The sequence below is a fragment of the Siphateles boraxobius genome, unplaced genomic scaffold, assembly GCF_051911475.1.
Source record: "Siphateles boraxobius isolate OS27281-9 unplaced genomic scaffold, OSU_SipBor_1 65, whole genome shotgun sequence".
NCBI classification, from domain to species: domain Eukaryota; kingdom Metazoa; phylum Chordata; class Actinopteri; order Cypriniformes; family Leuciscidae; genus Siphateles; species Siphateles boraxobius.
In genome coordinates this window covers 1,280,252-1,303,696 of record NW_027509192.1, presented here as the reverse complement: position 1 = coordinate 1,303,696, position 23,445 = coordinate 1,280,252, and the positions used below count along the sequence as shown (strand labels likewise).

The following is a 23,445-nucleotide window of genomic DNA, read 5'->3' as shown; positions in this document are numbered from 1 at the left end:
CCTTTGGCCCACATTTGGACAGCACTGAACAGAATCTCAAGGAAAATATTTTCCTGAGTACTTTTGTGAGGTCAGTCATGGGCATTTCCTCTGAAGACATGTAATCAATACTTTGATAATTGATATTATGCCTTCCTGACCTTTCACCTCTGCGTTGAACATGTTCTGTTGAAAAACCAAATGCATTTATATCTTTCAGACAGACCCAGTCATTATTTTCCATCAAAATAAAATTCTTTGGATGCCTAGATGTTCATCTCATCCCCCACTTTCATTCCCTCATGAGAAGGAAATGTATCCTGGATTTATGGAGTCTCAGTGGGTTAAAGCAATCCCACACCTCAGCTGGTGGTAAAGCTGGACATGTTGAGACATGCATAAAAACACAAGCAACATCAGAGGTTGATGATGCTTCATTTCATTCTCACAATCATACACAATCAGACTGTTAGATAAGATAAGTGAGATTTATTATATAAAATTATATTATATTAAATTATATTATTGGCTATTATGTTATACTGTACATTAAAGGGATAGTTCACACAAAAATCTAAATTCCATCATTATTTATTCAAGTCATTCTAATCTAAACTTGCATGGAGTATTTTCTTAACATAAAGGAAGATATTTTGAAGAATGTTGAAACAGTTGCTGGTCCCCATTGACTTCCATATAGAATCTGTACTTAGTTGCCAACATTCTTACAACATTCTTAAAAACCTTTTATTTTGTGTTAAGCACACGAAATTGATACAGGTTTTGAACAACTTGAGGGTGAGCAAATTATTACTTAATTTTCATTTAAAGGGATACTCCACTTTTTTTGGAAATAGGCTAATTTTACAACTCCCCCAGAGTTAAACTGTTGAGTTTTACCGTTTTTGAATAATCAAGAAACTTTACTGCCGTACCATGAGTGCAGCAGGCGCAATGATATGACGCAGCGCCTGAAAATAGTCCCCAGCTCATCATATCATTACGCCTGTTGCACTCATGGTACGGCAGTAAAGTTTCTTGATTATTACGCAGGAATGAGAGTATAGTTCCTAGCCATATCAGCCTAGAAAATCACAACTTTACATTTTCCGTCGGTCTTAGTGCACGATGCAACTACAGAAGAGTGAAGTTTTAAATAGGAAAAATATCGAAACTCTTTGGTCATTTTTTTTTGAGAAATGCTAATGGTCTTGTCCAATTCAATGATGTATGCTAAGCTATGCTAAAAGTGGTACTGCCAGAACCGGAGATCGGCTGAATGGATTCAAAAACGGTAAAACTCAACAGTTTAACTGTGGGGGAGTTGTAAAATGAGCCTATTTCCAAAAAAAGTGCAGTATCCCTTTAAGTGTTAACTATCCCTAGATTTCTTTTTCTTTTCTTTTTTAGCTGTCACTGTCTCTTTAAGAGATCTCCTCCCGCCCTTTGCTCAAAGTTCCCCGGTGTGTGTGTGTGTGTGTGTGTGTGTGTGTGTGTGTGTGTGTGTGTCAATACGAAACATGTGCATGAAACACGGAAGTGAACTTATTGTATTCAACAGATGTAAATGTATCAAATTAATATTACATTTCGGTTCTGTAAATGTTAGTTTAATAGAATGCGTGAGACCGTATATTGTTTGAACGTCACAGAAACGTCACGTCCATCAAGAAATACGCGCCTAAAATCCTGCATTGTAAGTGTTTCTCGTTCAGTTTAAAGAGTAAGTGATCATTCAGTCAGACTGTTACTAGTTAACGTGATCTATGACTTATTATGCCCATGATGACTATGCCGTATAAATGTGAAGTGTTTTGCCAGTACTCGTAAATGTTGTTACATAAGTTACTGTAATGCAGCTGCCTGTGATTTAACGTTAGTTTTAGTCACATGTGAATGAATGACAATAGTGTCTTTACAGTGATTTACAATGGTAGATGACATTAAAAAAATATATTATTTTGGCAAAACTGCACTTACTAAAGTTTGTGAAGATGGTGGTCGACACAAATGGGTTTTCAGGGGCCAGTGCAGGTATCCAGAAAGTATAATATTAATGCTATATATATGTTCAGGTCAAACGTTTGGAAACATTACTATTTTTAATGTTTTTGAAAGAAGTCTCTTATGTTCATCATGGTTGCAAATATTTGATCAAAAAATCAAATCGTTCAAAAGTTTGGGGTCAGTAATATTTTTTTCTTTCTTTTTTTGAAAGAAATTAATACTTTTATTCAGCAAGGATGTGTTAAGTGACCGTAAAGATTTATACTGTTAGAAAATATTTATATTTTGAATTAATGCTGTGCTTTTAACTTTTTATTCATCAATGAATCCTGAAAAAAAGTATCACAGGTTGCAAAAGAAATATTAAGCAGCACAACTGTTTCCAACATTGATAATAACTGAGTATCAAATTAGCATATTCAAATAATTTCTGAAGGATCATGTGACACTGAAGACTGGAGTAATGATGCTGAAAACTGAGCTTTAATCACAGCAATAAATTAAATAGTATATTAAAAGAGAAAACCATTATTTTAAATTGTAATACTATTTCACAATATTACTGTGTTTTAGATCAAATAAATGCAGGCTTGATGAGCATAAGAGACTTATTTCAAAAACATTTTAAAATAGTTTGTATCTAATCTTTTGGTACTGATATAGGTGCAGTAATGCATGTAACTGCTGATTAAATGCTTATTTGATTTCAGCAAATTGTGTGCATTTATTTAACACTATATTTATTATTATTAGAAATATTTTATTTCATATTAATCAACAAATTAAAAATGTTATTAATGCATTGACTAAACTGATTTATTTATTTATTTATTATTTATCAGTGGTGGCTCAGGTGCGGATCCTGAATTTTACTCACAGCAGTTCATTGTTACATTTTATTGATTCTGAGCATTTCCAATTAACACCTTTCTTTCTCTCTCTTTTCTGTCACTCCAGTGCAGGGGCTTGTCTGGACATGACACCAGTCTAGAGATGTGAAAGATGAAGGTGGAGCGGGCAGATTCACCTCTCTGTCAATGTTCTCACTATATGTGCTTTGTAGGAGGGGCTGAAATATGGAGAGAGAGGAGAATAAACAGGAGGAGGAGAAAGTGAAGCTGGCCACAAGTGATGGAGAAGGAGGAGAAGGCCATATTGATGGTTTTTCAGATGGAAGAAGGATGATGATGATGGAGACGAAAGTGCGTCCGGCCTTTCCAGATTTCATTGGGAAACCGGAAATAGAGGAAAGTCCCCCATTAGGACTCTCTTTTTCCTCTGACCGTACGGACACCTGGGCTCCGTCCATCTTGTCGTCCTCTTCCTCCTCTTTTCCCTGCCTCTCTCCTCCTCTTCCTCCGTCGGTGGGTCTGGATGGCGTGTTGGCTGAGGGCCGGCTGGTTCTGGATGTGTATCGGGCCGGAGGAGAGGTTCTGCCCGTGTTCTGGGAGTGTGTTCAGGAGCAGATGAGAGGCCTGCAGTACCTCAGACTGGGCTCGGAGGATGAGGGGGCGCTAGAGAGTTCACTGCGTGTTCTGCCCCGACTCACAAAGCTGCGCTCGCTGGCTATCAGAGGTAAATACACACAAGATTAAACTTATTTTCTATCTATCTATCTATCTATCTATCTATCTATCTATCTATCTATCTATCTATCTATCTATCTATCTATCTATCTATCTATCTATCTGTCTGTCTGTCTGTCTATCTTTTATATATCTCTATCTATCTGTCTATCTATCTATCTATCTATCTATCTATCTATCTATCTATCTATCTATCTATCTATCTGTCTGTCTGTCTGTCTGTCTGTCTGTCTGTCTGTCTGTCTGTCTGTCTGTCTGTCTGTCTGTCTATCTATCTATCTATCTATCTATCTATCTATCTATCTATCTATCTATCTATCTATCTATCTATCTATCTATCTATCTATCTGTCTGTCTGTCTGTCTGTCTGTCTGTCTGTCTGTCTGTCTGTCTATCTGTCTGTCTATTTTCTATCTATCTGTCTATCTATCTGTCTTTCTGTCTATCTCTATCTATCTGTCTATCTATCTATCTCTATCTGTCTATCTATTTATCTGTCTGTCTGTCTGTCTGTCTGTCGTTCTATCTATTTATCTCTGCCGTCCGTCCACCCATTTCCATGTGTTAATATTCTCCCTCTTTGTTATGTTTCTGAAGGACAGCGTTTCCACGACCCTCAGGCTGAGCCTCTCCCAGGCCTCCTCTCCTCTCTCCCCGACTCCTTCTCCTCTCTGTCTCTCCTCATTCACCTGGATCTCTCCTTCAACCGGCTCTCCTCTCTTCCTCCCTGTATCCTGTCTCTCTCTCGTCTCTCCGAGCTCCTGCTGTGTCACAATCACCTGTCGGGTCTGCCGGAGGGTGTGGGAGCGCTGGCGTCCCTGCGGAGAGTGAGTCTGCTGGGGAACAGGCTGGTGGATCTTCCCCCGGGTCTGGGTCTCCTCTGCAGGCTGGAGGAGCTCGATGTGTCCTTCAACCTGCTGGAGACACTTCCCGAAGAACTGGGACAACTGCAGGACTTACAAAGACTGGAGCTGTCAAATAACAGACTCAGAGCGCTGCCGGAGACGCTGGGTGATGAAAACATCTTGCTAAATGAGAACATTAGTTAGACTTGAATTGTTTTTATATAAAGTGAATTATGAATAATACAGACTAACCATAAGGATAATTTGTTAATCTAGTTGTTTAATGCCATGTTAGCATCTAAGGCTATCATGGCAAGAACAAGGTCAAATAGGTAAACAAGTTAATCAATATATTTTGTAATTATTTAAACTCTTTCCCCGCCATTGATGGAATTTTCCCGCTTGCCATGTTTTCACTGTTTTATGCTAGGGGGCGCTATCTATCACACTAGCCTGGCTCCGCCCTTCTACGTACTTCCACTCAATTTTCATTTTCCTTCAGTACTAGTCTGGGATTGTGCTGTAGACTTTGGTTTTCTCCGATCAATTTTTTACCAGGCCAATCAGCAAACAGAGGGAGTGGCTGAGAACGATGATGTTGATGTTGTGCGTTATTTTGAGTTGTAGTTCAGTAATGGCAGCGGAGAAAGATGCGAGGGAAGCCATTCGGTCCGTTGTGGCAACGCTGCCGAATATCAAGAAGTTAAAGCCGGAGCAAGAACCTTCCCACGGGGTTTGATCAGATTTCAAACTCTTAAGTTTGATTATCCAGCTCGTTCCGTTAGTGGTGAATGAGTTGGCTAAAGCGAACGCTAGGCATTCGTCACGACCAAACGTTAGCGATTGGTTATGGCAGATCCAGAGTGACTCCGGGCAGATCCAATAGTTTTAGACTTCAATAGAGTACCCGCCTACAAGGAAGTTAACGCTTGTCAATGGAGCGGTGCCAGACTCTATGTACTAATAAAATTAAATGTACGAGAGTCTGGTGGGACCAGGCTACTCTCAACATCGTCTGAAAGATTACTGATTCTCCTGATCAAAACACAGGCAAGAAGAAGCAGAAACAAGCGATATCATATGTAAACATATGCATATGTAAAATAACACGATCATCAACATTAAACGGCATATAAATAAAAACTGCCTAATGTCACTGAATGAAATGTCGACCCAGGACGAGCTACAGGACTGAAGCTCTGGGAGTGTTGATGAACTCGATCTACTCAATCTGTGTTTTGATCATCGCTCTGAATCTGATCCAGACGTAGTCTTTGACAAAATCGTGTTTTTCTCAGCATTTTGCTCAAAATGTTGCTTTTTCAATGAAGCTTACCCACATTCAAGTGTTGATAAAAAAGAATGCATGAAGATAGATTTTTTTTTGTCTTTTTTTTTATAGATATATATATTGCATGTTCAGATATTCATTCATACAACAAAATATTCTGATATTCCATGAAAAGTTTGTGAAAATGCTGGTGGTGGCTGGCAACTTTTTTTCAAAAACACTGGCAGGGAAAGAGTTAAAATAATATTGAATAATGAATTTAATATTTGATTTAATAATAAACAAAGGCGACAAAATGATAAATAATTGCCATTCAAAAAGATAATATCTATATAAGATTTTTAGGTCTTTATAATAAAACAAAATATAATTTATTTTATGGATTATTTTTCCAAACTAAAGTTAAATAAACACAAAAACCACTCAACATTTGTAGTGCAACTGATTATGTGTCCTGATGAGTCTCTAACGAATTGTTAATTTTTTAAAAACTATGCTATCTACAACAGAAACAACTATTTTTGAGTGTGATTTGTAGCTTTTAAGGGAAAGATGTAGTGTTTGTGAGCCTGTGTCAGCTGACTGAATGACTTATTCTGTGTCAGGATCTCTCCGCTCTCTGAGACAGCTTGTAATCCAGAGTAATGATCTGAGGACTGTTCCTGCATGCTTGCATTCCCTCCCGCTGCTCGACAAACTGGACGTGAGGAACAACCCGCTGGGCCGCCCCCCGACGCCCCCTCCGCTCGCGCACGTCACCCCAGGTCTCTCCACTCGCACTGCTACTGCTTCAGTTCACCATCAATTATTACATTTTTTTTGTTGATCAAATTTTTATTGAGTTACAGAATGTTATTGTACAGAAACAAAAAGTAAAAATAAACATCATTCTGAACACTTTTTTTTTTCAAACACCTTCCCACATTCCCAAGACGACCAGTTCAACATCAGTTATTGTAATGAAGTGTTTATCATACAGATATGATCTGTTTGGATTAAATCATGTATTCTGGATGTTTTGTCATTGATGAATGAAACCAAGCCTGTTTGATCCCAATGAGACACTGTTTGTGTTTAATAGTTCTGGATTGTTCTGAGACCCGAGAGCTGCACCTCGGACTGGATCAGCACAGGTGAATCGAGCCCACCTTTAACAAACACACTCAGATGTAGCACACACTGTGGGTATTTTCAGAATGGCATACTACTATTAGGAATTATGCGCCGATATGAACATTTTGGCCGATAACCGATAATTCTTTATATTTAAAAGCCGATAACCGATATATTGGCCGATACATCTAAATCCAAATTTTAATATAATTTTTGAGAGCCTGATTACAAAAACAAAAGTCTCACTATTAAAAGCCAAGTCTCAAGCACACAATTATAATTATGTTCTCATTATAATTTTATGTAGCTTATATGACAGACTTGTTACATGTTGCATTTTCCTTTTTTTAAATGATTCCAATCATATTTCAAGCAATCCAAAACCATCATGGCAAACAGTGCGCTTCTGAAGTGTCTCAGTTGAAGGAAATAATCCATTATTTATCAGCTTTAATATATCGCCCACATTTCCTTATCTGGCAGATAACAATAACATTAAAAATGTCGGCCGATACCGATATGGTGGCCCAAACTACTATACTAGTTCTGTTTGTACACTACTGTTCAAACGTTAGGGGTCGGTAAGTTTTTTATAATGTTTATGAAAGAAGTCTCTTTTGTTCACCAATGCTGCATTTATTTGATCAAAAATACAATAAAAACAGTAATATTGTGAAATATCACTACAATTTAAAATTAGGGATGTCCTGATTAAGTTTTTTGTGCCCCTGATCCTTATAGGCCTACATTATATATATACCGGTACATATATGTATTTACTACTTAAATATTATATAATGTTCTGAATGTAAGTCTTCTCTGCTCATCAGTTTTCAAGTATCACCTGCTGGTTGTCACGTGTTTCTTCCTGGAGGGGCGGAGCTCTTGTTTCCACGGAGATGCGTAAACACTGTCACACAACTGCAGTGGGCGGAGAGGAGGCCAGACAGGAAGTGGGTGTGGCTAGAGGAGCATGACGTCCTGTTGAGTCGACAGCTGGAGCTCTGCCCACATGGAGCCACATTTGAGAAGGTTGTAATTTTTGCTTATATGTATATCAATATAAATACTTGCTCCTGTTTTATGATGTAAAAATAATACAGTTAATAACTGTAAATTAATACAATACAGTATTATTATAATTAATAAAATATGAAAAAATATATAAAAAATATGATTAATTGTTATAATTAATAAATAATGCTGTCAAATTTATGAATCGCCATTAATCACATCTAACATAAAAGTATTTACAAACTTTTATGTTAGATGTGATTAATCAAGATTAATCGAGTTGCCAGCAATATAAATATAAATATTAATAAAATATAATAATAATTTTTATAGTGATTTTATAGTGAAAGAAATGTTGCTTTATAAGTAATAGCTAATACAGTTAAAACTATAAATTAATAAAATACAGTATTATTATAATTAATAACATATTAACTATTATGAATAGAATGTAAACAAATTAATATTATAATTAATAAATATATGAATATTATTAAAATATAATCATTATAATATTTTCTATAGTGAAAGAAAGCTCCTGTTTTATAAGTAATAACTAATACAGTTAAAAATATAAATTATTATATTATAAATATCATATGAAAAAAATATTATTATAGTGAATAAATATATGAACTATTATAAATAACAAAACATTTATTATTATAATTAATAAACATATGAATATTTGTAATATATAATAATTATAATAATCTTTATAATGAAACAAAGCTGGTTTACAAGTAATAACTAATACAGTTAAAACTATAAATTAATAATATACAGTATTATTATATTTAATAATTTATGAATAAAATATAATAAATGAATTATTATAATAAATAAGTATATGATGTTGTGGCAAAAATTCTGTTAAACATCATCACTGCGTAAGAGACACTCAGAGTCAAATTAATAAAAAGATGAGTATTTATTCTTGCAAGAATAGGTTCAGTCGAGTACACAGAAGTTACGCTGTGCAAGAGAGTGACACCCAACAGGAAGTACCGCTGTACCTTTCACCCACCCAGATAAGGTCCTTACTGCTGTTCAGTTTCTACTTAAAGACACAAACTGGTACTGAAATAAACTGGCCAAAACTGACCGTCCCTAAGGTCAGAGGTCCTGTCCCATATGTTCCTGAAACGTCACGCACAAGCACGTACACACATATACTTTTATACATTGAATAGGTTCTTTTTTCTTATGATACCTGTTTGGGATCAATGACTATTAAAACTTCCACTACAATGAATATTATTAAAATGTAATAATTATAATACATTTTCCAGTGTCTCTGTCACCCTGTCATTCTTTTAGCCGGTAGAGGTGTGCGTCCCATACCGTAAAACACGGAAAGGTGATGTTGCAGTCCGCAGGTTTGATGGTCAGTCTTGGACGACACTACAGACTCTGACCAGGAGGGGAAGTGAGAAACACAGTTGCAGGCCAGGGGGCCGCCCAGCACGGGTGAGCCAATCAGATCGCTCTCGTCAAATGTTACGTTTCATATTGTTGCAACACCGTACACCATCATGAGAGCATTACTGCGCACATACACAGTCCAACCAAAATATATTCAGACACCTTCAGCATTTCTCACATTATCACAGTTTATTTGCTTTAATTTAGAAAATATTAATAAAATATGACAAATCAGTTATCAAATCAGTTGATATTTCAACCATCCTTCTGTTAGACTGTCTCACAAATAAATCAGGTTGAATATCTGTCAGCTGTTAAAGTACACAATTAGATAATACCAATTTAGCTCAACCACTTACCAGGCAATGCTTCATTTTGTTCAGTCTGTGGTGTAAAAAGAAATTAAAGAAAAAACACTTCAGCAAAACATGGTCAGGTCAAAGTCTCAGAATAATTTTTGGTCCCATATTTTTATCATTTTTACTGGTAGTCCACTGTATGAATAATTTATGGGTATAATATGTCACAGATTACTTTATTTTGCTATCCTCACTTACATAAATGAACTATAGTGTCCAGCACCCACTAGTAAAAATATGGAGACTTCAGATGCAAAAGCCTCTAAGTCCGTCTAAATGTTTTTGTTTAATATTACAATTTTTATCAGGCTTCTACCCAAGTACCGGCATTTCTGAATGAGCTGAGGGATTTAGTGAGTTTGAAGTGAAAGTATTTGATGAGCGTATATTATGTGCGGAGAACATTCACTCAATATTATTATCTCATTTTTGGCAGAGGTTCATATATCAAAAATGATATCTGGTGTTTGAATAATTTTTGGTTTGACTGTATATTCTGGTGTGTGTGTGTGTGTGTGTGTGTGTGTGTGTGTGTGTGTGTGTGTGTGTGTGTGTGTGTGTGTGTGTGTTTGTGTGTGTTTGTGTGTGTTTGTGTGTGTGTGTGTGTGTGTGTGTGTGTGTGTGTGTGTGTGTGTATGTAGCTGGCCTGCTGCAGTGTGTCGCAGTTCTCTTGGTTCGTGGCCGTCTCTCGTCCGTTCCTGGACAGTTGCTCCGTGTCCCCTGAGGGGGTGCTGCTGGTTTCTCAATACGACCCGGGGATCAAACTTACTTTCCCTCCAGAATGCACAACAGAGACACGTACGGTCACACTGCAGGTCTGTTCAAGAATATACTATAGTAAAATAACCACTGCTTCTAATAATGAGATATTCGGACTGAAGCTTATCATTTAAAGGTGCAGTGTGTACATTTTAGCGGCATCTAGTGGTGAAGTTTCGAATTGCAACCAACAGAAGTTACGGTGGCCGACAGGAAAATGATGTCGTCGTCTGAGACAGCAGAGAGTAGCCAGTTCACCAATGAGGTTTCATTACAAAGATGAATTAATAAATTAGGTTCTCTTAATTATTCAGGAAAGCGATATGTTATTGTGAATATTATTGTTACTTGTTCATCATTGTGTCAGTGTTTTATTTGCTGACTTTAAGTCAAGTCAAGTCACCTTCTTTTATATAGTGCTTTTAACAAAATGGACTGTTTCAAAGCAGCTTTACAGTGATAATAGGAAATTACAGTAACAGAGATTGTTTTGGCTTTACAGCAGCTCTAGAATAAAGTTATTTTCCAGCTGAAGTTAGTTTTGTTTGATTCACTTCCGTCGCAACAATCATTAGTTATTAACTTAGGGGCCGCTTACACGACACCGTTTTAACAGAAAACCTTTAATAACCGGCCGCTCATTTGCATAAAACAGTGCCTGGTGGCTCTGAGAATTTTTTATCGCTTCCGCGTAGCCACGTGAACCGAAATTATCCCGACAACGTTTTATCAGTACAGAGGTAAAGGGAAGGAGGCCTTTACAAGGGAAAGACTAGTGACACTTCAGGGATGCGATGTCGTCGTGTCCAGGCGTAGGTCCTTCATCAGATCCGGATACGGCCTGGATCCGGCGGACTGCGGTAAACCTCAGGATAAACAGAGAGACTAATATTAGCGTAGACGCCATCCTTCTTGAGATGTACAAAGTACATCAGGATGTATGGGAAGTGTGCTTTAGCTTAGCTTCTTTGCACGAAGAACAAAATAGTGACGAAACGCATTTGTCCGTTTAGGGCTCCTGTAGAAACATGACGGCGCATTTCAATATAAGGGGACCCGCGGTGTGTGTAGATAGAAATGCCTCATTCTAAGGTAATAAAAATATAACGGTTTATTATGTAAGGTCTTTGTACACCACTGAAAACATAGTTATGTATATGATATTGCATTTCTGTCAAAAGATCCTCCTAAATATTACACAATGCACCTTTAATTGTTATTATCCCATGACACATATTGGTTAATTCTGTGTTGATATATTAGTTTTTCCCCTTAGGTCCTGCAGGTGGCGCAGTCTGAGGTGAAACACCTGGCCGGAGACCCTCAAGCCAGTGCAAGCCCACTGCTATGCCTCTCTCAAACTCCCAGCATGCACTTCCTTCAGCCAATCACAGTCCAGGTTCCTCTACCACCTGGAGTGACTGGTATTGCATCACGTTTACTTCTTTCTAGGAAACGGTTTTATTGTTAAACTGGGCAGATCTTAATCTTATTAGAGACTCATTCCTACCTGAGATTTATATTTACAGACATCAGCGGTTTAACTTATGCTAGACATTAATGCAGCTTAACAAATGAGGAATGTGTACAATGTGTTGTTTATATACAGGTTTTATATACAACACTAGATCTATTGTTTTAGCATTTCAGACTCAGGTTTTATTTTGTCAAATGTTGAAAAGTGCGCTTGTGTTGTCTTTATTTATTTATTTTTTGTTAATGACACGCTTTGATTATTTTTATTTAATTCAGGGGTTCCCAAACTTTTTTGCCAGCCGAACCCCTTAGACATAAAATATTACTTAATATTTTGAGTTAATATTTCAATAATTTAACAATACTTTCACATCTTCAAAGTTCTGCGATGTCAGTTCAAGGTGATATGATATGCAAGTAAATAGATAACATAATTTTTGTTTAAAGTAAGTGTTTTATTTTGACTTGGTAGCTGGACTGAAAAGTGAACTCATAGATAATAGGGTTCTAGTCCACATTACATTCATGATTATTTATTTATTATATTTTAATAATTATTATTACGTTGTAGCAAATTATATAAAAAAAGATAATAATAAAAAATATGTACTGTATATATAACCTAATGAAAAATAAATATACTAAAATGTATTTGTCATTTATTTTATACTAAGTATACTACAAATACATTTATGTATATATATATATATATATATATATATATATATATATAAATAGTTTGTGTATAAAAATGCTAATGTTTTCACATGACCTCACTACATCACATCCAAGTGGTATCCAATTCAAGAAAATCAGTTAATATTGTTTGTCATAATTTATTGATTTTTATTTATTTATTAATATATATTACAGTGTTGTTTGGTGCTGAACTGCTCACAGTTTACATACTGCAAAACTAGTATGAGTAGTATGGTAGTGTGCTCTGAACAAAGCAATGTGTACTGCTGATGGATGTTTTAGGTTCATATGTGTGTGTTCAGGACACATGGTGGACATGTCCCGTTTGCACCTGATGCACGGCGACCCCACGGCACACACCTGGACTGACATCACCGCTCAGGTGTCCCTCAACGTCACGCACATCTACGCCATCTTCTCAATCACACACTTCTCATGGTGAGCAGCAAAGAAGTCTCTTTTGTTCACCAAGGCTGCATTTATTTGATCAAAAATACAGAAAAGACAAATATTATTATAATTTAAAATAACTGTTTTCTATTTAAAAATGTTAAAATGACATTATTTTCCTGTGATCAAAGCTGAATTTTCAGCATCATTACTCCAGTGTTCGGAGTCACTTGATCCTTCAGAAATCATTCTAATATGATGATTATTATCAATTATGTTTGGTACTCAATTATTAATAATGGTTCTTGTTATTATCAAGGCTAAAAACAGTTTTTGCCTCTTCATATTTTCTGGAAACCGTGATACAATTTTTCCTGGATTATTTGATGAATAGGAGTTTTAAAAGATCGGCATTTATTTGAAATATAATTTTTTTGTACCATTATAAATGTCTTTACTGTCACTTTGGATCAATTTAATGCTTCCTTGCTGAATAAAAGTATTATTATTATTATTTTTAATCTTAATCTTACTGACCCCAAACTTTTGAATGTTAGTGTATCACAGGTTCCACAAAAATATGAAACAGCACAACAGTTTTCAAAATTGATAATAATCAGAAATGTTTCTTGAGCATAAAATCATCATATTATACTGATTTCTGAAGGATCATGTGACACTGAAGACTGGAGTAATGATGCTGAAAATTCAGCTGTGATCACAGGAATAAATTACATTTTTAAATATTCAAATAGAAAACCTTTATTTTCATTTTAAATAATATTTCATTGTTTTACTGTATTAAATAAATGCAGCCTTGGTGAGCAGAAGAAACTTCAAAAACATTTTAAAAATCTGAATTATTCCTGATTTGTGACCAGTAGTGTAAACGCATACGGTCTGTCATATACAGTGCGTGTGTGTGTGTGTGTGTTCAGGTACTGGTTGTGGTACACCACTCACAGGTGTGTTAGTGGTGTTGTCAGGAAGATGTATCAGCGCTTAAAACAGTTCCGGGTTCGATTCCTGGCTCTACAGAGAAAAAACGACCCAGAGCAGGTTCTGCTGCAGTGCCTGCCGTCTGACAAGGTGAGTGCTTGTGTGGTTTCTAGGGTGTTCTGGGTTAGTCCGTGGTCACACTAGACTTTTAAGCATGCAAAATTTCTTCGGACACTGGAACGCAGCAAAATTCGCATTGCGTTTCCTGTCTCCTGCATTCACAACATGCATTGCATATGAATGGAAGTCAATGTAATGAAAAGTGCAATGCAAAAAGAATCCACATTCAAGTCTGTGATATTCGTTTTCCAGGAAGTCAATCTTTGAACTTCTTAATAATTATAGGCTCTAATTTCATTCAAATGATACGCTACAGTTTTAGCAGTCCTTGTTCGTGTGTCTCTCTTCAGGCTGAAAGCAGGTTGTCGTCTCTGTCGGAGCAGTATGACGGTCCTCAGCCGTCTGAGTTGTGTATCCTGCTGGAGGGAGAACAGTTCTTCGCTGGCTTTGAGAGAGGCATTGACATCAGCTCAGGTGCTGGACGCATACATGTTTACAACAATAAACACACCTCAACCTATACAGCATGAATAGATGCAAACTATTAAACATATTAAAGTTAACCCGAATGGTTGTGTCCTCAGACCGTCCTGACTGTAAAGAGGGCAGACTCTCATTCACCTTTTACTCTCACCTGAAGAACATTAAAGAGGTCTATGTGTGCCCGATCAGCCCTCAGCAGGGCCCCGTGAGAGGACAGGTGAGACAGGGTTGATCGTTGTTAGATTATTCCAGTATTTCAGCTGTGCAACTCACTTGTCTTCCATGGCTGTGTCTGAAATCGCCCCCTATACCCCTAAATAGGGCACTATTTGAGGGGACAGGCTTTTGTAGTGGTGTCTGAAACCATAGTGGCCGTTATCTAGTGCACTCATTCAATCCCACAATTCACCGCAATAACAAATAACACTGTACAACAAATGTGAAGTACGCTCAACGGCTAGAAAATACCCATAATGCACTGTGATGGTTGTGCCGAATGAATTCCTGTATCTGACCAGAAGATGGCGCCGCATCTGAATCATCCATCCATCCGTTTTCCAAACCGCTGGTCCCATGTGGGACCAGCGTAATATCATACAGGTATAAATTCCTATTTTATTATTAAACTGTTTAATTAAGGTTTATACATGCTAGATTCCATGACAGAGTTCAAGATAAATCTTTTCATAATAACTACTGGAGCTGCCAGTTTGCTAAACCTCAAATGATTATTAAACAGCAGAAACTATGCAAAAGCGGCAGCCCTTACGACACACTCAGTGTCCGAATTCACTCACTCGTTTAAATGAACTATATTAGTGGACTAATGTAGGGAATAGGGAACAAAGGTGTAGGGGGGATTTTGAACACAGCTCATGTTCTTCTCAAATGCAAAGTGTTTGGTTAGCTCCTCCCACTTTGGAATCTCATTGGTGGAACATATAGCTTTGCATATTGACCTCATATGTGATCTGATCAGATGTGATGATGATGTTGTTGTGATGATTATCACTTTCAGCTTTATCACTTTTATCTCTCTTGTAATAAGATGTTTCCCTCCAGGTTTCATTTTACAGGGGTGAAGTGCCGATTGATCTTCCAGAGGAAGTAGCAAGTAAAAGAAAAGGTCACGACAACCAGTGGATGGCGACGCTTCCTCTGCGGATTCCTGTGAGCGATCTCGAAAACCAATAATGTTACAAATCAGTCACTTATTAGTTTCCCTTTTTGGTTAGGAAGCTGCTTATGTAGACAGCAAGGCTAGTGTTTGGAACAGAGAAAAATCATGATCACTTCTCTAAACTCTTGTAGAATTTCAACTATGATAGATAAATAAGAATGGTATGATCATATTTTCGCACACAGAACGCTGACTGTGACGGGAACATCTCCGGGGAGCTGAACCTGGGAGACCCGGAGAGCGGCTACCTGACACAGGCCAACCTGCTGTCCATCTCCTTACGCATCAACCACGAGTGGCAGAATATAGGCATCAGCCTGGGCATCGGCTACGACCAGCTGGAGCGGATCCGAAACCAGCACAGGTGAGCATCAGATCAGAGCCTGTGAGGAGTGTGTGAAAGAGCCCGCCAGCAGATGGCGCTGGGGCCAACAGCACGTCCTGTCTTTATTACAGGACAGATTTTACAGCAGGTCCATTTAACCAGTGTTGGGAAAGTTCACTTTCTACATAAACTAGTTCAAAGTTCAGTTCACAGATTTTAAAATGAACTAGTTCAGTTCATAGTTCATACTTAAAAGTTTTCAACTAGTTCATAGTTCTTTTTTTCCATATGTTGCTGCGAGCTATTATTTTTCAAAGTTATTGCCACAGCCCATATAGAACCACAGACAGCAATTATTTTATCGGCGGGAAAAGTTTGCACAGAAATGTAAGATTTTTCCCATCCTCACCGACCTTGTCATAAAACTCGTTTAAATGATCATACGACGCCCCCTGCTGCTTTTTGTTTTGATGATGCATGCGGTGTGCGACACTGGTGGCTGGTGTTGCCAGATTGGGTGTTTTTCCGCTACACATTAAGGCCTGTTTATGGTGTGTTTTATCCGGGTTTTCCCCTGCAAGGCTCTATAGAAATCTGGCACCCTATTGAACGAAGTTAAACCGAGAGAGCGTGGCGTTCACAGACACCAGAATGAACGAGTTCACAGTAACGTTCATCAGGCAGTAATACAGTACGTTCAGTTCACGTTCGCCCAAAATATGAACGAGTTCATGAACTATCATTCAATGAACGCGTTCAGGCACAACACTGCATTTAACAATTCTGCTGATCAGTGAGTCCGAGGTAGAATGAATCCACAATATTTGGGAAAATATTGTGCTCATTTCAGATTTCATAAGGACAGTGATAACAGATTATACATAAATTGTGTTATATTAATCTATCCATGATAGGTTGTTTATTGCAACATTAGATTTCCGTGAACACTGATGACTCAGTGCAGGAATTATTACCAAGCCAGATCAGCATGACTTCATTAATATTCATGAGCTTTTTTTAATAATAATAATAATAATAATATATTTTATTTATAACGCACTTTCCATTCCGAAGAATCTCAAAGTGCTACACAGGAGAACGACAGCAGCTACAAAATAATAAAAATAATCAGCACATAAAAGCCTTTCTGAATAAAAAAGTGTTCAGTTCTGCTTTGAAAGTGTCCAGGCTCTGTACTGCTCTCAGCTCACTCGAGAGGTGATTCCAAAGCCGTGGTGCAGCTGAACAAAAAGCTCGGTCCCCCATGGTACGAAGCCTGGTGGTGGGGACCTGTAGAACCAAGTGTCCTGTTGATCTGAGGTTTCAAGGTGATGAGTTCTTGTAGATATGGTGGTGCATGTCCGGTGATACATTTTTGTGTAAGCATGAGGATTTTTCGATCCGGAATGAAACAGGGAGCCAGTGCAGTGAGTGTAGAATGGGAGTTATTTGATCATATTTTCGGACTCTCATTAGGACTCTGGCAGCGCTATTCTGGATGTATTGAAGCTTCTGGATATTTCTGCCAGACATCCCAATGAATAGTCCGTTACAGTAGTCCAGCCTGGTGGAAATAAAGGCATGAACAAGTTTCTCTGCATCTGGAAGAGTTAGAAGGGGACGGAGCTTGGAGATGTTTCGAAGATGGTGGAAGGAGGTTTTGCAAACGTGTCTAATGTGATCATTGAAGGTCAGCTGCGGGTCAAACCGAACCCCTAGGTTTATGACTGAGGAGGAGATAGTGATGACCTGATCGTCGAAGATGAAGTGAGAAATGGGAGAGGAGCGAATCTGATGAGGGGTGCCAACAAGTAATGCCTCAGTTTTACTAGGGTTCAGCTGGAGTAAGTTGCTTTTCATCCATGCCTTTATCTCCTCAAGACATGTGGTGAGTCGTGACATGGCTATGGAGGGGCTTGAGGCAGTCTTGATATAAAGTTGCAAGTCATCAGCATAACAATGGAAGGATAGTCCATGTCTGCTGATGACAGAACCGAGTGGTACCATGTATAGTATGAATAAGATAGGACCGAGAACCGACCCCTGTGGGACATCACATGTAACAGGGAGCATCCTGGACTCACATTCTCCCAATATAACACGTCAGTCCTGCCAGAGAGGTAGATCTCAAACCACTACAGTACCGTTCCCGACAGTCCAACTGTGTTGTGGAGGCGGTCCCGGAGGATGGTATGGTCTATTGTGTCAAATGCTGCTGTTAGGTCGAGCAGAATGAGCAGTGATGATGATCCTGAATCAGCTGCCATAAGAAGGTAATTTGTCACCCTGAGCAGAGCTGTTTCGGTACTGTGGCCCGAACGAAAGCCTGATTGAAATATCTCAAATAGGTTGTTGTTTTTTAAATGGATATGAAGTTGAGAGGCGGCTTCCTTCTCTAGAACCTTTGACAGAAAGGTGAGGTTGGAGATTGACCTGTAATTTCCCAGGACCTCCGGGTCTAGGGTCCATTTCTTGAGTATTGGACGGATGACAGTAGTTTTAAGAGCAAGGGGGACAAAAGCAGTTTTGAGAGAGAGATTAACAAACTCGGTGATGATTTGGCTGACACTAGGAATGAATGACTTAAGCAGAACAGTCGGGATGGGATCCAAAATGCAGGTGGACGACTTCATTCTTTTGATGGTTTCCTCAACGTGGCTCTGCTGAACCTCAGTGAAGTGCGAAAGGAATGGCATTCTCCCGGGCAGGGGGTCAGAGGACGGTGGAAACAGGGAGGAAGAGCCAGATATTGAAGAGCGGATGTTATTGACTTTCGTTCTAAAAAAGTCAATGAAGCTGTTACATCGCTCCACTGTGGTTTCAGTGAATAGAGATGATTTGGGCTTCAAAAAATTGTTTAATGTAGTGAAAAGCTGTTTGGAATTTCCAGTAATTTTTTTGATGAGGTTGGAATAAAATTTAGAGCGCGCACCCTTCAAGGACTTAAGATAAGCCTTTTGATGGTCGCGGAAAGCGAGCTTGTGAACAGATAGACCAGACTGTTTACAGCGGCGTTCCAGGATACGGCCCTTAGTTTTCATTTGCCGCAGTTCCTGTGTGAACCAGGGGGCAGAGCGTTCAAAGCTGACTTCCCGTGTCCTGATAGGGGCATGGAAGTCAAAAACACTGCTCAGAGATGTATTATAGTGCTCCACCAGTCCATCCACTGTTGCAGAGGTTGGGCAGTTGATAATGTATTGAAGATCTACAGTGATGGAGGTTGATAGGTGCTATGCTATATTTTCAGGTTTCATACAAGGTGCTTAAAGTGCTTGAAGTACTTGAATTTTACTTTTTGAAATTTGAGTCCTGGAAAACCCTTGAAAACAAACATATTTTTGAAGAGGTTCTTGAAAAGTGCTTGAATTATTAAAAATAGGGATGCACCGATACCAAGCTCATGTAAAAATACTCAGAATCCCACAACCGATAGGCCTACCAGGCAGCGTGTGTATAGTAACACATAGCTGTGGTGCGCAAGCTGCTCAGAGGAAACCGCGCAGTGGATTGAGCGCGCAGCGGCACAGACACGCGAGCTGGTCGAGCACATCCCTTTAAACAGACATCAGTGGAAGGTTTGTAGTTCAGTGGGATGTCAATGGCAAAGAAAATAAAACGAGGCATGTAGCTTATTATTAACGTTAACTGACGAGAGAGCCGGTTCTGTTGAATGCTCCTTATTGCTGATCGTTCACTCAGCACGTATTATTTGGATGAAAACTAACTCGTATATAAGTAAAGTAAAACATGAACTGTTATCTGATTTGTGTATAACGAGTGATTCCCTACATTATTACTGGACGTTTGCGGTCAAGAAGTTCCATGAACGCAAACATCAGCGCGCGCCCCGCAAACCGGCGTCTCCGCGCGACAATACTGAATTAAATTGTCTTTCACGTCTTGCGCTTGTACGGACAATTCACACAAATTTATGTAAAAACGGCCATCTTGGCGAGTATCCTAGTAAACAAAGTCAGTTATATCTCAAGTGATTGTAGCCATGTTCAAATGCGTCCGTGCTTTCGGTCTTAAAGGGGCAGTTTAACAAACCCACTGCTGTTTTAATGTTAATCAAACAATGGACAAATAAATACTTACTGCTCTTGACTAAATAGGCTGCCCTTTTCAGCTTTACAAAAAGATACATCTATATTTAATTTATCCAGTAATGAATATGCAATTTTTTCACATTTTATTACTTTATTCAAATTTCTGTACTAGATATACCCGAAAAACTCTAAAAACACTGTTTATTTCATTTGTAGCCTTTCTTTGTTCTATTTTATTTATTTGTAAGTTGATTATTGGTTCTTATTTTGTTGCTGGCTGCTTAGTGCTTACCTTTAATAATGTTTTAAATTCACATTAATTAGGCTGGCAGTTTTTGTTGTAGTATCAAAATTGGGATTAAATAATTGATATTTCACTGGTGTCTAAACATTTGTACCACTGACCCAATCCTTTGCTAAGTATGTGCTGTGCTATTCAATGAAAGATAAAATATGATAGAGCATTAGAATGTACAGTAACAGAAGCTCATACAGTACAATGCATTTTAGCAGGCTTAATTAAGCATGAAAATAATTGAAAGAAATATATATTTGATGAACAAATTAAGCCAACTAATATGATTTATATTCTTTTGGTTTATCTACTAATACATTTAAAAATTACAAATGCAGTGAAAATTCAGGGATCGGTTACGGTATCGGTATCTCGTTCTGCAAAAAGTGGTATCGGTGCATCCCAAATTCAAAATATTGGGATTTTTTTTTGTTGTTGTTGAAAAAATACAATTGTTTCACGCTAAATCAACGCTGCAGCCCGTCTGAGATATAGAGCTATTTCTCATGGCTATGAGCATGATATCAAGTATATAATACAACTTTCATTCTTCAGGTCAATCATATATATTAATAGAAAAAAATTCAGTTTCAATATCCTTTCAATGGTTAAGGGGATTTCCCATGCCTGACAGCGCTGGTCAATGGATTGACCTATATGAAGTGAAACATCAGATACCATATGTTTAATTTGAGTAAAAAAATAAAATGAAATAAATAAAAATAATAATAAAGATATTGTTTGATAAGTGCCGATTGAAGTCCTTGAAATCCAAAAAAGTAGTGCTTGAAAAGTCCTTGAAAGTCCTGGAATTTCATTTGACAGAGTCTGTACGAACCCTGTATTTTGGCCTTTCTTTGCTTTTATTGAGATAGGATAGTAGAGAACTGACAGGAAGAGAAGAGGGGGAGAGGATCGGGAATAGTTGCGAGCCGGGACTCGAACTCAGGTCGCCCGAAGCGCAACAGTGCTTCATGTCGGAGCATTGAGCATGAGGCTATCGGCTCCAACATCATGAGCTTTTTAGGACCGTTTTCAGAACCAAATATCATAAGTTCAGTTTTTTCATTTTTTGAGATTGGTTTGCTCTATCACAGGCATGTTTGCGCTGGTATAAAATCACTATGGGAAATGCGTTACAGAGAAAGAGAGAGGCAGTGTGAAAATGAGGGATGGAGGAAACTAAGACAACAATGGTGAATTTTGAGTGTTTGGTTTTGATCAGTGAGCCATCTGGGACACTGCAGGAGACGGGACACATTCACACGCATGCATGCACACTCATTTTCTCACAGTTCTCTATGTTATAGCCCTCTTTTCTGTAGTCTTTACACCCCAGTATCTCTCAAGTCAACTTCAATTTCAAGGTTACACTTTATTTTAAGGTGTCCTTGTTACACTGTAATTATACATTTGAGTAACATTAATTAAGAACATGTACTTACTATAGAGTTAGGATTAGGGTTTGGTTACTTGCATGTAATTATGCCTAATTTACTGTTATTACTTTAGTAAATATATGTTATATAAAGTGTTACCAATATCAATAAATGTGTTCTATAAAGCAACAATATAGCAGACAAAATTATATAAATTATGAATAATTAAATTAATTCTGAAGTGTTGCAATCAATAAAAGTGCAAAAAAATGTCAGCATAAATGAGGCACAAAATGCATTTATTAATTTAAAGGTATATGACATTACATTTATATGAATAATTGTATGCCCTATTTATTTAGGCTCATATATATATATATATATATATAATTATAAGATTACGTTAATGAAATTTGGGGGTTAAAAGTGTTTAACTTTTATCAGTACAAAATTGCCTTATTTATTTATGCTCACTTTTATTTTTTAATTTTATTTATCACAACATTTCATTGTATATTTTATTATTTATTATTATTTACTTAATTTAAAAAATATATATTGATTTAGATATATAATTATTTAATTTGATTTATTATATGCATCCATGCTTTAAATGACATGATAAAAAATAAATAAAATTTGTTAATTGATAAAAATCAATGATAATTTGGGAGTAAAAATTGCTTTTCTGTCTTGATATTGCAAAAATGCACAGTGCAAAAATCTTCATTGTCAAAATAAAATGGGTTTATACAATAACAATACAGTTTTTTTTATTAAAAGCATACAATTAAAAACAGCATATCAAATACCGCCATGATGTACACACATTGACATTGTGTACAGAAACAGGAAACATAATTTTAACAAAGAAATTAAGAATGGCACAAAAAATTGCGATTATAAATAGTAATAAAAATAAAATGGCATCTCCATGTGTTTGTGTTTGTCAGGGACAACTTTGGGGCCCAGGTATTGGCGATGCTCTTTCATTGGGCGAGAGGGCAGCAGGGGGCGGGGCCTGGGGCGGTGCAGCGGCTGGTGAAAGCACTGGTGGACAGTGGCAGGCGGGACCTGGCGGAAGAAATAGAGGACGTAGTGACTCTGGGAAAGAGGAAGTATGAAGAATCACTAAAGCGAGTCGGGCTGGAGACACCAGCTACCTCTGCAGACCCTCAGTCCAGCTGACACACACACACACACACACACATGATCGTGCTGAGAGCGGATGCCAAGAACATGACAAACAGCAGCACTGGAGACAATAAAGACACACATGGACATACAGTGTCTCTTCTCACAGGTCTCAGATCAGCTGTCTGTCTGAATGATGTCTCTCTCTCTCTCTCTCTCTCTCTCTCAAGAACTCAAGAGTCCAGCTTTATTCATAGTGAGACACAATGTAGCACTTAAATAAACCTTATTCCTGTTACACGTTCAACAAACAATCAAAACATTTTATGCATATGGGTGAATCTCATGTAGCCTCTCAAAAAGTGTCATATTTCACCTCAAAATCAATTCAAAATGAATGAAATTAAACTAAATTATTAGGAAACAGGCAGAAAATATATTTTGCACAAGGAAAATTAAGCCATTAATAAATGTTATTGTGGCATTTTCAGTACAAGCTCATTTTATCAACAAATTCTCATTACTGTAATGCTACCAGATTTTACTAATTTCTAATGCCAAATGCCAATATTTTCAGTGGCGATCCTCGTCGCTGTAA

General features: G+C 37.6%; 1 protein-coding gene across 1 annotated transcript; it reads left to right on the top strand.

Annotated features, from left to right (window-relative positions):
- Positions 1 to 1,427: 1,427 nt before the first annotated feature.
- Positions 1,428 to 23,158, top strand: pidd1 (p53-induced death domain protein 1). The gene is made up of 16 exons (XM_077210102.1): positions 1,428 to 1,675; positions 2,944 to 3,561; positions 4,170 to 4,583; positions 6,314 to 6,472; positions 6,790 to 6,841; positions 7,652 to 7,853; positions 9,156 to 9,305; positions 10,261 to 10,434; positions 11,655 to 11,802; positions 12,856 to 12,991; positions 13,882 to 14,032; positions 14,353 to 14,476; positions 14,587 to 14,702; positions 15,548 to 15,655; positions 15,851 to 16,029; positions 22,667 to 23,158. Exons 2-16 carry the CDS (start codon positions 3,063 to 3,065, stop codon positions 22,899 to 22,901), a joined length of 2,847 nt encoding a protein of 948 aa, XP_077066217.1. The 5' UTR covers positions 1,428 to 1,675; positions 2,944 to 3,062; the 3' UTR covers positions 22,902 to 23,158.
- Positions 23,159 to 23,445: the final 287 nt, after the last annotated feature.